Source organism: Schistocerca cancellata, chromosome 3, assembly GCF_023864275.1.
Source record: "Schistocerca cancellata isolate TAMUIC-IGC-003103 chromosome 3, iqSchCanc2.1, whole genome shotgun sequence".
Classification (NCBI taxonomy): Eukaryota; Metazoa; Arthropoda; class Insecta; order Orthoptera; family Acrididae; genus Schistocerca; species Schistocerca cancellata.
This window is the reverse complement of record NC_064628.1, coordinates 580744179-580757799: the sequence shown is the minus strand read 5'-3', so window position 1 is coordinate 580757799 and position 13621 is coordinate 580744179. Positions and strand designations below refer to the sequence as shown.

Sequence of the window (13621 nt, the reverse complement as noted above, 5' to 3'; positions counted from 1 at the left end):
ATTTAGTATTTTCTAGCACTTTTCTGTATTTCAGTACCTTTTAAGTGCAACTATTTATTTTCGAAGCTTTTAACATCACTAGTGTTATTTCCATGTCTGTGGCATTTTTGGCACATGAATAACATGGAACGTGACTGAAGGAGAGACTGGAGGTCAGATAACTTATGCACTACAATATACAATATAATTTTAAACAAATTCTTTTGTGATGTCTGTTTATTTTATTAATTAGCTAAGTTATTATTTGATTTAGAAACTTAAGTGTCTTCTCTGCATCTTTCTTGTGTATACGAAGTCAGTAGTAATAATAACAATAATATGTAATGGTGTGGTTTAGTGGTTATGTAATGTAAGGGAAGTATTGAAAAATCATAATATTTAATAGTAGCAGATTGATTTTATGTGATGTAATTGCATTGTAAAACACCCCAATGCCTTGTAAATTCTTTAATTTGTGTCTGTAGATATAGGTGTGTGTATAAAATTTCTGTGTTATTTTCAGCTTGAAACCGCTATCCATTTGTTATAACACTGTATATATGAGATTTGTTTGTGAAGTAGTCAGTGACATGTGTGTGTTCCATCACATTTTTTTGTCATACGAGGTTTCTGTAATAAATATGGCCTTTGACTGGAATTGTTTGTTTACTAAATGATTTTCAATGCTGCCTTGCTGATACCAGTAACGGTAAACCTATTTTAAGGAGTGTATCTACTTGAAATACCAATTCCTATTAATTATGTATAGTGGTACAGATAAAATGAAAGGACTTTCAGTACCAACGGAATAATGTGCCATTGATATGCTTGTCTTCGTGTGTGACGAGAGCTCTGTTGCTCAGTGTCTGAACAAATTTACTCTCCTAAATATCTTATGTGGCTGTGTTTGTAACAAGAATCGCTCACCAAGGTGAAGAAGGGCAGTCTTACCTATCACAATGTTATCATTATGTCAAGTTTATTTTCAGAGCTTGTTTGTGCCTCAGAACTTACATTTATTTTCAGGTTTGGCTGGATTTGCCAGTTTATGTGCTACTTTACAAAAATGTCAGCATATTTTCCTACTGCAAGTCTGGCTGATATTGAGACAATGGTGCATCTCAGTGGGTATGACATTGATAATGGTTTGTACATGGATGACTGATAAAATGGTTCATGGCATGAATGTGTTGAACGTGCCACTAGAACTTAAGTTCAAATTTGAGAGTTATTTTAAGCTCTTTGTACAATGAGGAGTTCTTGAAATTTTACTCATCATTAATACCAGACTTTCTGAGAGGGAGAATTTAGAATTACGTTATGTATCAGAAAAGGAAACTCAGTCACTCCTGACACTGAAAGAACATTTGAATCTTGTCTTGATTTTTCTTGTTGCTTGCCTAACTGCTTGAAACCTGTGACAGCATGCCATTAGGCAAATGTGTCTCACAAGATACTATGTTAATAATCTCCTATTCCTTTAAATTTTAATGACTCGGGACCTACCACCAAGGTAAGATTTCTAAACAGGTGATTTTGGGTCAGCCAATAAAGCCGAAAAACGCACCATGACAAAATGATCTCATTACCTTATAAACTTTAAAATGCTGAATTAGCCACTTGAAATGTGACTTCCTAAGTGGTAAATGGATCCCCAGATCTTGTCTGATATCAATCATCTATTTTTCCCTTGTCCTTTGTGATAAATCTTCTGTTAATTTAGGGTTACAAATGAGTTTTTTATACCCTTAAGCCTTATCAACCTCTGCTCCCTAGAGGAGGCAATGTTAAATAGGAGAAAATTAAACAGGAAGGGCAGGTCACTTACCCTAGGATTAGAGAGAGCAATAAGGCTAATGTGGGTCTCTTTCATCCAAGGTCTGCATGACTTGCCTTTCCTCTTCAGCCATCCGCAGGATGTCCCTCTCTCCTCCTTAATGAAGAAACTACTAGTTCTGAAAACTTGATAGAGACCAAGTGAGATGATGCAGTAGTTAGCTCACTGGGCTCACATTCAAGAGGATGATTGTTCTAATACCCATCCAGCAATCCAGTTTCAGGATTTCCACAATTTCCTGAAACCACTTAACACAAATGCTGGGATGGTTCCTTTGAAAGGGCATGGCCAATTTCCTTCCTCATTCTTCCCTCATCTGAAATTTGTGCTCCATCTCTAATGACCTCATTGATATGGGATGTAAACACTAGTTTAGCAAAACTAGTGTTTTTTAGTTACGTTATATATCCTTTATACTTTTATAAGTATCTGTTAGCAATACTAAACATTCCACTTTTGAAGGTAGGTATTGGCCACCAATAGTAAGTATTTTAATTGTTCTTGAAGCTCAAGTTCCACATGTCTCAGAAGAAGCGTTACTCCTCCATCATGTTCTCGAATATGTAGAAAATTTTTATGATGAATAAAGCGATTCACCTTCCAAATGAAATGAACATTAGAAGTTTGTAGAAGATTCTTTGCAGAAATTGGTGTGGCCACTCGTTGTTAGTACCCTGGCATAGAGGGTATTGTAGTTTTTCTGCTTATTTCCAGACTGTTCTATTCCAGATATTATTCTTCCAATTTTTCCCTTTACCATGATGAAGAAATTGTTTAAGTTTCCGAAAGCTAGATATTAAACTGTGTTCTTTAGCCTTTGTGTCTACTTCCCTTACTCCGGCTGTTCTCCTTTCAGTTGTCAGTAGATTTTCATTCTTCGTAGTTTTCAAATATTGTTTCTATTAAATTCTGGCTTTCATTTTAAAATAATTATTATACATCACATCAATAAACAAATTAATTCCTTAAGATTTTTTAAACTATGTCATATTAAATATACTTTAATCACTTCCTTTAACTTGCACCATTTTTAAGTAAAATTGCAATAACCACTTTCATTAAAAATACATAAAATGTTTGGTCTACTTTATTATAACTACTTCAGAACTTATAATGCATCAAAATGAATATCCTGTAAACAAATGCCAACATTTAAATTCATTTGCTTTAATGTAGAGGATGCAATTTAATGTTCATGTTTTACACCAGAGAAGAAGAGGTACGATACAGAGTGACAATACATCAATTCTTTACAAATTAGAGGAGCATCATCAATATTTCCATTTATACTGATATACAATCCATGTATAAAAATATAACAATCAAACTATTTTTAAAAACAAGCTTCTACACAAAGAAATTAAAGAGTTTGCAACACATTTATATACAAAAAGAGATTCATCTAGTGTTGCAATGTTTACTGTTCCACAACCAACAGAGCAGAGGTTACCGGAAGCCAGGATCCTTGTGCTGCTCCACCCGTGAACGCTCCAACAATGTCTGCAACAGCACCAGTGTAGAAAAAAGTAGTACTCTTACAAAGAAACAGACGATTATGTTTGAGACATTGAAAAAGCTGTGCCTCAATGTACATATGGTGATGCACCTTTCAGTGACAGCAGTTCCTAAAAGCAGAAAAACCAAATAATAATAAAGATAAACTGAAGATAAACCCAAAAGCAGAAGCAATAAATACAACAGAAGGAGATATGTAAACCCATAACGAGTTATAACAAATTAAAGAAAGCAAAGAAACTAGTAATCCTTAGCAAATTAGCAGAAAAATGTGTAGTAATTCTGCTTACATGAACCCCAATGCCCTGAAGGGTAAATCCTTGCCGAAGCGTGGTTAGACTTCGAAACATGGCCCCAACAGGATCCTTTTGGAAAACAAATACAGATTTCACAAAATGATTAGATGTTAGGAATCTTGGATTGTTTATGCATAACTGAAACAATAACTTAAAACAGTCATATACCCATTCGCCTACAATGAAAGCCACAGTTGTCATGGCAATTTTATTTATTGCACTACAGTGATGGGTATAGCCATCAAGTACTACGGGCACATAATGAATTTCATCTGTAGTTCACTGCTTTTTGTTATAGTTTTGTGGACATACCAGTAGGAGGCATATTTGTGAAACTAAGCCCACAATCCAAACTTAGAAGTGTTTAATTGTTTTGAGAGTTTAGTGAGTGATAGGTCTTTTCTGGCCCATACGAAAGAGAAGCTGTGACAATTTGCCGATTTTTGAAAGAAACTGATTTTTTAGGGATTCAAGCAATGATGACTGTAAATGATACGATGAAAAATGACAAATAGTATCATCCTTGACAATGGGGAAACAAAGTATGCAACAAAGAGTGCTCATAAAAGAAATGTGTGCTGATGTGCCTATAAAATGTGTTGCAGACTGTTAAAAGGCAATTGATTGGATTTGGAACAGTGTAGTGAATTGTCCTGAAATTGATACCTGCTCTTTGATATCTGAAATAGGAACTACAGTTCTCTGAAGTTTGGGGTAAAATACTTCAGAATTTAAATGAAATAAATTTCTGACAACACCATTTTTGAGCCAATTCCATGAGAAACAACCTTTTATGCATCCAAAATATTGCTTTCTGATTCCAGTGACAACACATGCTAGTTTCCTGTAACAGTGGATGAACTGAAGGCACACTTTCCACTTTGCATCCTTATGTCACAGACAATGAAAACTTAGGAAGTAAAGCCAGTCTTTCACAGTTGCTTGGTAGATTTCAAAGTCGTATGTTCCAGGAAGAAATGTCAACATTGATGAAATTTATGGTCAGAGTTTTGTAAGTCTTCCAAAGAGAGCTAAATTTGGTGTAAAGGTGTATAAAGTATATTCTCCAGGAAACGGATGCACTCATAATACTGGCAGTCATATATACTGGAAAGAAAAAGGAGAAAGTAGTGATTTGGCTGTCAGATTTCCAGTCATTGAAAAAGTTGTGCAGTGGGACTGGGGGAGGGAGGGGAGATGTTCTTCTGTTATCCGTGCTTCGTAATAGACCATTGTATGCTGAGATGCTTAAAACTGAAAGTACAAAGTTTGGACACAGTTGTTTTATTGATTACAACCAGGTAATGGATGGGGCTTAATATATGATCAGCATCTATCATCTTATCCTCTAATGAGAAGATTTGTCAAGGGGTATAATGTGCTATATTTACACCTTCTTTACATAACAAAACTGAATTCAAACTTTGTTTGAATCCAGCACCTAAGAGCACGAAGTCCACTATGTTCTGGTATAATGTGCCAGAGCAATCCTTGAAGGATGTCATCATCTCTTACTACATCTGTAAGCAACAACCAAGAAAAACAGGAAACCCACTAAGGTATCAGCCAGTGATTGGGGACAAATACTTCATGTGGACAAATACTTCTTTGTGTACCATATATTAAATTACTGTGTGTGAATGTTTGTCATATTGTAAATCCTTAACAATATTTTGTAAATAGTTGTGTGTATGTGAAAAACAAAGTATATAGTGAAAGTTATCATAATCATAAGGCAAATTTTATTTCAAAAAGTTGTAGGCGAATGGGTCAAAACTATAACTACTGTATCAGAGATGACCCACAACATTCCAAACATACATCAACAATTTATTATCAGTCTTGTAACTAGTAATATTGCTCCAAAGTCATGAATATTTATAATTAATTCTTTGTTTATATGTAAGAAAGTTCTGGTAGAATGTAAAAAGTTTAGGAGTCAAGGCCACCACTATCCAAAAAGCAGAGGCATTGAGTGAGCAACAGATTCCACAGTAATTGTTTTTTTAGTTAGAGTACAAATAGACAGACACAAACACACACCTGTGCCCATACATAATGCCAGTTGGACGTACAATACCAGTGCTGGATTTCGGCAGGTGGACTAGTTTGGGGTGGTGGTTGTGTCAGGTGGAGTGGGTAGAGGTGGGGAGAGGTATGAGGCAGGGAGAGAAGTTGGGGGGTGAGTAGCTAGTGACTCAAACGGAGGCAGCCAGTTTACCAGGTAGGAATGTGGATTGGCAGGTGCATGGGCTAAGCACGTAATGCTCTGTTACCAGAGTCTGTGTGGAACGACACATGTTGAGTGTGACATGGGGATGTGAATTGGCAGGGGTAACAGGATAGAGGAAGGGGAAACTGTTGGATGGAGAGTGTGGGACATTGGGTTATTGGAGATTGAGACCAGGATGACTACAGGAGCAAAGCATGTGTTGTGAAGATAACTACGATCTGTGCAGTCCAATGAAGCTGGTGGTGAAAGCAAGGATCCAGATGGCCTAGTTTGTGAGGCAGCCATTGAAAACTTTGTTCTTGGCAACAGTTTGGTAATGGCCATTTCTCCTGGTGGACAGCTGGTTTGTAGTCGTACTGACATATAAAGCTGTGCAGTGTTTGCAGCAGAGTTGGTATATGACATGGCCATTTTCATAGGTAGCCAGCCTCTGAAGGGGGAGGGTAAGCCTGTGATTGAAATAGAGTAGGTTGTGCTGTGTGGGTTGATTGGGCAGGTTTTGGAACTTGCTCTTCCACAGGGATATGATCCCTGTGGCAAGGGGTTGGTAATGGGAGTGGCATAAGGATGGATTAGGATGTTGCATAAATTGGGTTGGTGACAAACATCACTTTACAACGAGTGGGAAGGATCTTAGATAGGATGTCCTCATTTCAGGACATGATGATAGATAATCAAAGCCTTGATGAAGGATATGGTTCACCTGTTCCAGTCCATATTGGATGACAAGAAGGGTGATCTTTGTTGCTGATTCTTGGGGGTGGTGGAGGGAGAATATGGCATGGGAAATTTGTTTGCAGACAAGCTCCGTAGTTCTGTCAATGAAGGCCTTCATGAGACCTCCAGCATACTTGGCAAGGGAGTTCTCATCACTACAGGTAAATTGTCCGTATATGGCCAGGCTGTATGGGAAGGATTTTTTGGTGTGGAAGGGATGTCAGCTTTTGGAATGAAGGTGCTATTGATGGTGGTTTTAATGTGGATAGAGGTGTGGATGGAACCATGAGAGGGGTGGAGAAATGTCCAGGAAGGTGACACTTAGAGTTTAGGAGGATAAGGTGAAGCAGATGGGAGAGATGGTGTTGAGGTTGTGAAAGAATGAGAAAAGGGTGTCTTGGCCCTGAGTCCAGATCTTAAAGATATCGTCAATGAATCTGCACTGGAGGTTGCCATGTGGGTGCTCGTGGCTGTGCTCCAACCAGTTGCCTGAAACCTTGTCACCCACATCAAAGATACTGACCACTTTCTCACTGACTCTCCAACATCCCCATCCCTTTATGCCCTGAATCCCCAGTCATCGCTGGTGATGCCACCTCCCTGTATACCAACATACTCCGTGGCCTTGCTGCTGTCATACACTACCTGACCAATGTCCTTCAGACTCCAAATCCCTAAACCATTCCTTATACAACTTACCAACTAGATCCTGATGTACTAGTTTTCCTTTGAAGGGAATCTACACAAACAAATCTGCAGCAGTTGGGGGTTCCCACAAGGCACTCTCCTATGCCAGTCTGTTTATAGGCCATGTAAGGGAAACCTTCATAGCCTCCCAAAACTCCCATCCCCAGCCTGTTTCAGTTTTATTGATAATATCTTCATGATCTAGATTCAGAGCCAAGACACCCTATACCCATTCCTTCATAACTTCAGCATCTTTCCCATCCTCTTCACCTTGTCCTCCTCAACCTAATGTACCAACTTCCTGGACATTGACCTCCACCTGTCTGATAGCTTAATCCTCACCTCTGTCCACATTAAATCTACTAATCCCAGACAGTACCTGCATTTCAACAGTTGCCATCCCTCCTGTACGGCCTGGCCATCCAAGGATAACATATTTGCAGTGACAAGAATTCCATTGCCAAGTATGCTGGATGTCCCATGAAGGTCATCACAGACAGACACTACCCCCTAATCTAGTCCACATACAATTTCCCATGCCATATCCTCACACACCTGCAGTCCTCTCACCACCACTAAGAATCAGCTACGTCATCCAGTATCACCCTGGACTGGAACAACTAAACCATAACCTTCATCATGGCTTTTATTATTTATCATCATGCCTGAAAATGAGGGACATCCTACGTGACATCCTTTCCACTCACCGTAAAGTGGTGTACTGCCATTCACCCAACTTACACAACATCCTAATCTGTCTTTGCACCATTTCCACTCCCAAATTCGTGCCACAGGGATCATATCTCTGTGGAAGAACAAGCTGCAAGACCTGCACAATCAACCTACTCTATTTCAATCACAGGCTTACCCTCCCCCTTCAGAGGCTGGCTACCTATGAAAATGGCCATGTCATATACCAACTCTGCTGCAAATGTTGCACAGCTTTGTATGTCAGTATGACCACCAACCTGCTGTCCACCAGGATGAATGGCGACCATCAAACTGTTGTCCCAGTGGCACAACATGCAGCTGGGCATTACATGCTCAATTTCAATGACATACTTCTCTCCTGTAGTAGTCCTGGCCTCAATTTCCAGTAACCTGCTGTCCCCACACTCTCCACCCAACAGTTTCCAATTCCTGTATTTTCTTACCCCCTGCCAATTCACATCCTCATGTCACCCTCAACATGTTCTGCTCGCTACCGATTCAGACAACAGTGTGTTAGATGCCTAGTATCTGCACCTGCCACCTCTCCCTCCCACATTCCTAGGTGGTAAACTCTACTCACCACCAATACCTCTACCTGGCTCCTGACCCTCTGTCCCGCTACCCTCTCCACCATAACCCAGTGTTCATGCCAAAGGGCAACACTGGCGTTGTACATCCAACAGATACCATGTAGAGGGCTTAGACGTGTGTGTGTATGTGTGTTTGTAGCTCAAGAAAGGATTGCTCTGAAAGCTAGTTTTTTATGTATGTGCTTAACAACAAAGCAATGCTTCTGCTTTTTAGTGAGTGGTCTTCTTTATTCCTAAGGTGTATATAATTACTGTCTTAATTATATGAATTTAGAACAAAATATACACAAGTGAAAAATCAAGAAAAATATGCAATAATATAAAGGAATGCTGAAATTCAGTTCTTCTCATTCTTTGATTTTATGACGATACAGAAATGTACAGAATAGTAAACGTAACAATTCGGTGGCGCCCTCATTTGGGGAATTAGTTTTCTAAATGAAAATGGAGGAAACAACCACAGACCAAATTAGTTAACTCTAAGCAGCTGTAAGGAGGAACAGCAGTTGATTTTGTTTCCTGACAGTAGATTTCGTTACCTGAATCAATCTCGAATAGGAAGAAAGATGGGCAGTAAGATGACAGAAGTAGTAATGAGGAATAATATGTCACTGGCTATTCTGTGTCATATAACAGATAAAAGACAATTGATTCTTAGAAAACTTATGAGTTTGAAATATAGTTTAATGTTACTTTTGATTTATATGCATAAAAATACAGAAGGTGTTACAGGAGGAACAGTAAATATTTTGAGAGGTGGTAGTTCAGAGTAATTTAATTAAAACATACTGTAACAGGTGTCCAATTTTTATTGGTGACAGAGATACAGCTGTTAGAATGTAACCTAAACAGTTTCTCACAGAAGGTATTTAGCAAAAACAAATTATTGAGTTCAAAGTTGACTTTCATAAATTTTACATTTGGCTTCAGTGCACTTTTGAGTTTGCTTGACCACACCATGAGTAGCTCATCTGAGGACACATTGGCATTTTCTTACGAGGACAGAACTACTAATAATCACAACAGTAAAATTGTCTCTGATGTTTATTTTTTCTTTGTAGACTTTGCATTTAGGCCAACCCCACAGACAAAAACGCAGAGGGATAATATGCGAGGTCTTGGTGGCCATGAACCATGACCATATCTGCCAGCCCATCTTCTGGGAAATTCTAGGTTTAGATAAGATGTCACCTGATGACAAGAATATGTAGGAGCCCTGTCAGCATGGAAGAACATACCCTTCCTTTTTTTCCAGTGAAACTATTCCAGCAGTGCTGGATCATGATGGTGGTTTTAGGAAAGTGTAGATTATGGGCCCTGGAAGACAATGCAGTTACACAGCTGGTCCAATCAACTGATTGTCTACCATACATTTACAGAGAAGCACTATTGAAAATGTTCCTCTATAGAGGCCTGTGGGTTGTAATCAGACAAGTGATGTGTTTTACTGGAACCATCATGAGTGAAAGTAGCTTCATCAGTAAACAGTATTAATGGGATAATTCATTAACATGCAATTAGCAGACAACAAATTGTAAATTCCACTATATTTTTAACTTGTTGTTAAATGTAACTATTTCACTGTGACATAAAAATGTAATACTTCCAGTTGTAAACATTCTATATGTCATCATTTTTGTTTTTTTTTTATCTTCTGTAGAAGTAATATCTGCTTAAATCGTGACGTTCACTTGTCACCTGATGATAGCCTAAAAATCCAAAAGCTGCTTCACAACCAAATAAATATAACTGTGTTGAAAATTAGGAAATTGTTTCCTGTTTAATATTGTTATCATACTCTGTGAAGCACTGACAAAAAATTCAGATAATGTTATAAGGAATGTTTAATATGAATTAGTCTATACTACTGCCTACTAAAATATTTACTATTTGTCCTGAAACATCCTCTGTATTATGTAAATCAGTGTTTTGCAGAACACAATTTTCCTTTAGAACCAAGTATATAGTCATAATAAAGTATATAGTCATAATAAAATAGCTTTTACCATGTTTAGAACTGGACTTACATAAAAAGTGAATATCAGTATTTTATCGAAAAACTACCTGTGATTTCTCTCCCTTGATCTTGCAAGCCCTTCAAGTGTAATACCATTCTTCTGAGAAAAATTATGGTCTGGATGTCTTCATGTATGATCCCTGCTTGTCATGTATCTATTTCTGTTCAAGTGAACCATCTAAGAGCAAACCTTTAATTACATGCAAGGATCAGAGATTTTTGTGTAAACCCTTATTGCTTCATGCAACAAATATGTTCATTGGGGTTCTTCTTTTTCTATGTGGTCTCAGAAATACTTGTGGTTCCTGCAGCATTATTGTTAATCTGTCTCCACCCTCTCCTGAAATCCATTTCAAACAGTATCACATGTGGAAGTTTGGGTTGCTCAGAGGAGAGTGCATAGATAGCCGAAGTGGTCAAGGTGACCACTCATGATAAGTGGGAAATTTAAGTTGGTGCCCTGGTCTGGCGCAAATTTTCTTATGGCACTATAGTGTGTTTAAAATTAGTTGTGACTTTTGACAGTTCAGTGCAGAGCTAGTTGAAGAAAGCGTAGTTGCCAGTGTGTGCTGAATGCGTCAGCATTTGACTATAATGCCAGGCCTGCTCAGCATGTAACCTGTCAGCTGTGCAAGCTGGCCAATCTGCAGTCTTTTTCAATCAATTTTAAAGAAACTATATGGTAATAAACTCTGAGTCTCACACATATTATAGCTTCATTCGCCAGTTTCATGATGAATTACCTGTTATTTCATTAATGGTCATTTTTTTGTAATATATCAGTATTAGCTAAATTACTGCAAGAAATTCTTAAAACTTTCAGTGTAAAATAGGGTTGCTATGAATTTGTGTTTGATGCACGTTAAGTTGTATGTTGCGGCTTACGAAATTTAGGTGTTTAAAACTCGAAGGAAACTATCTGTCTCCAGTGTTGAGAAAATGAAATGTATGTAAAGGGCTCCATCATGAAAGCACTTGCCAGCAAAAGAGCCAAAATGAGACATTCATAAGTTCCTCGTATCTCACAAACGGTCTGAGATATCGAAACAAGATTTTGGCAAATGACAGTACGCAAAGAGAAGAGTATTTTGCCATATGATCTGTATGTGAAACTTCCATATCTACTGCAATATTCAAGCAACAGCAGATTTTTGTTTAATGAAGTAATGTAATTTTGAAGGAGCATCAATAGCCTGTGAAAAGACAATTGCTGTGGGTTTTGCAAAAATGTAAGTGAAGAAGCTGCACATTTATACTGGAAAGGATTTTCTCACAACTATTGATATGTCCTGCTCTCAGTTGCTAGTTTAGAAATATGCTGTTTTAGGATTCTGACACAATTTCAACTGCATTAGAACGTTAGTGAGAAATATACCTGTAAACTCTGCTGTATTTAGGCAAAAGAAGCAATGTTAACACAGCAACAAGAGATATAGTGTGTCACTTAAAATGTGACACAGTCCTTTTATGAATCCATGTCTCCTTAACTACATTCTTGGTATGGCTGACAACTTGAAACCAGTCCTGTGATATAACATTTGCAATGACTTCTTTTGTCAGCATTTCGACCTCACTGAGCTTAAATTTCTTGTCGTTTTTTGCCACATTAATTTTCGCCTAGGCCCATATATTCTCAGCTGGATTTAAAAGAGCATGATACGAAGGAAGCCTGATTAAACTCTACTCTTTAGCGTTAGCCATTTCGATGACCTAGTAACGTGGAGTTTTTAGCTTGTACAGTACTACAAATTCCATTAAATTCACCTTACACAAGCTAGGTTCAATTTTATCCAGTCGAACATTTCTGTGTACCCAGAGAAAAATAGCAATATTCCTCTGCTGCATCGTTAAAGCTTTGTCCATTACAACCATCAATTGTCGAATTGGGAGGAATATTTTGCAACAGAATATTATATTTACAGCTGGTGAACATGTCCTTGGAGAACCCCTTTAATTGCGAATATCGTGTTCATGTGTGCCGCACTGTTGTTATTAATGCAACTCCAACATCAAAACACTGATTCGCAATACCCTGATGACTGTAGAACAATTCAACACCAGAAAATATCACTTTACAGCGAGAGCTGATGAACATAGGTGCCTCTAATGCGTGACACCACATGTTACTATTTATCCACAGTGTGGCAACAGGGCCGCCTAATGAATCGAACTGCTGGCGGTATGTCAGGGAAAGCCGGCTTGCCATTGGTGTTACCTCGTCAATGGCATCATGTCCTCTATGGTGAGAGAAATGTCAAAAGTTGCAACTAATTTTAAATGCACTATAACAGGTAGTACAGGGAAGGGCAAATAAAATTGGCCTGGATGAGCAGATACGATTGGATGGGAATGTATGCTTATAACCACATCCCGTGACATGCACACCACGTGATCCAAACCAGTTCAGAGTGTAGTGCAGGCTGTGTCAGGACGATGGTACTCACAGTGGAGCAGCAGGTGTTCATTGTGGAAAGGTACCTGGCAACAGAGTGTATATATACATAAAACAGCTGATGTTGAGGAATTTGCAGTCAGCAAATATAGTTTGAAGTGAAGCCATTTTGGGTTTTATGCTGGTCTTTGTACTGACCAATCAATATTCTCTTTTCACAGTCAAGTTTTGAAGGCTATTAAAAGAAATGTTTCCAGTAGGTATTTTTTGTGATTTCTCAAAAACTTCTGCCACGCACATACCGATTTGAATGGGCCAGTTACCTTTCACAGTGAAAAGCACAGTGATTTCCAGTAATGCCTCACCTTTGACTTGCAATTACTGATCACAGATCAACTTTACATATTCTGTCACACAATGACGTAAGTGGGGCCCCACAAACTGGACAACTCAGCATCATGGGTATGATCATGAACACTGCCACAAGGAAGCAGCAGCTTCCACTTGCAGACCAGGTGAGTGCACTATATACACTTGTTGTAGCTGGGATTCACAGTCATAAAATTTTTTTTGAAGGACTTCATCTTTATGCCAGTGACTGTTATAAGTTTTTATTACACTACTGCAATTTCAGCCTTAGACCATCA

General features: G+C 38.3%; 1 protein-coding gene across 1 annotated transcript in view; it reads right to left on the bottom strand.

Annotated features, from left to right (window-relative positions):
• Nucleotides 1-2967: 2967 nt before the first annotated feature.
• Nucleotides 2968-13621, bottom strand: part of LOC126176824 (transmembrane protein 117-like) — a 300039-nt gene continuing 289385 nt past the window's right edge. Inside the window, exons 12-13 of the mRNA XM_049924008.1 lie at nt 3622-3696; nt 2968-3441 (exon numbers count right to left, since the gene is read on the bottom strand). Of these exons, the coding sequence (XP_049779965.1) occupies nt 3400-3441; nt 3622-3696 (117 nt within the window). The 3' untranslated portion in view covers nt 2968-3399. The remainder of the gene's footprint in view (nt 3442-3621; nt 3697-13621) is intronic.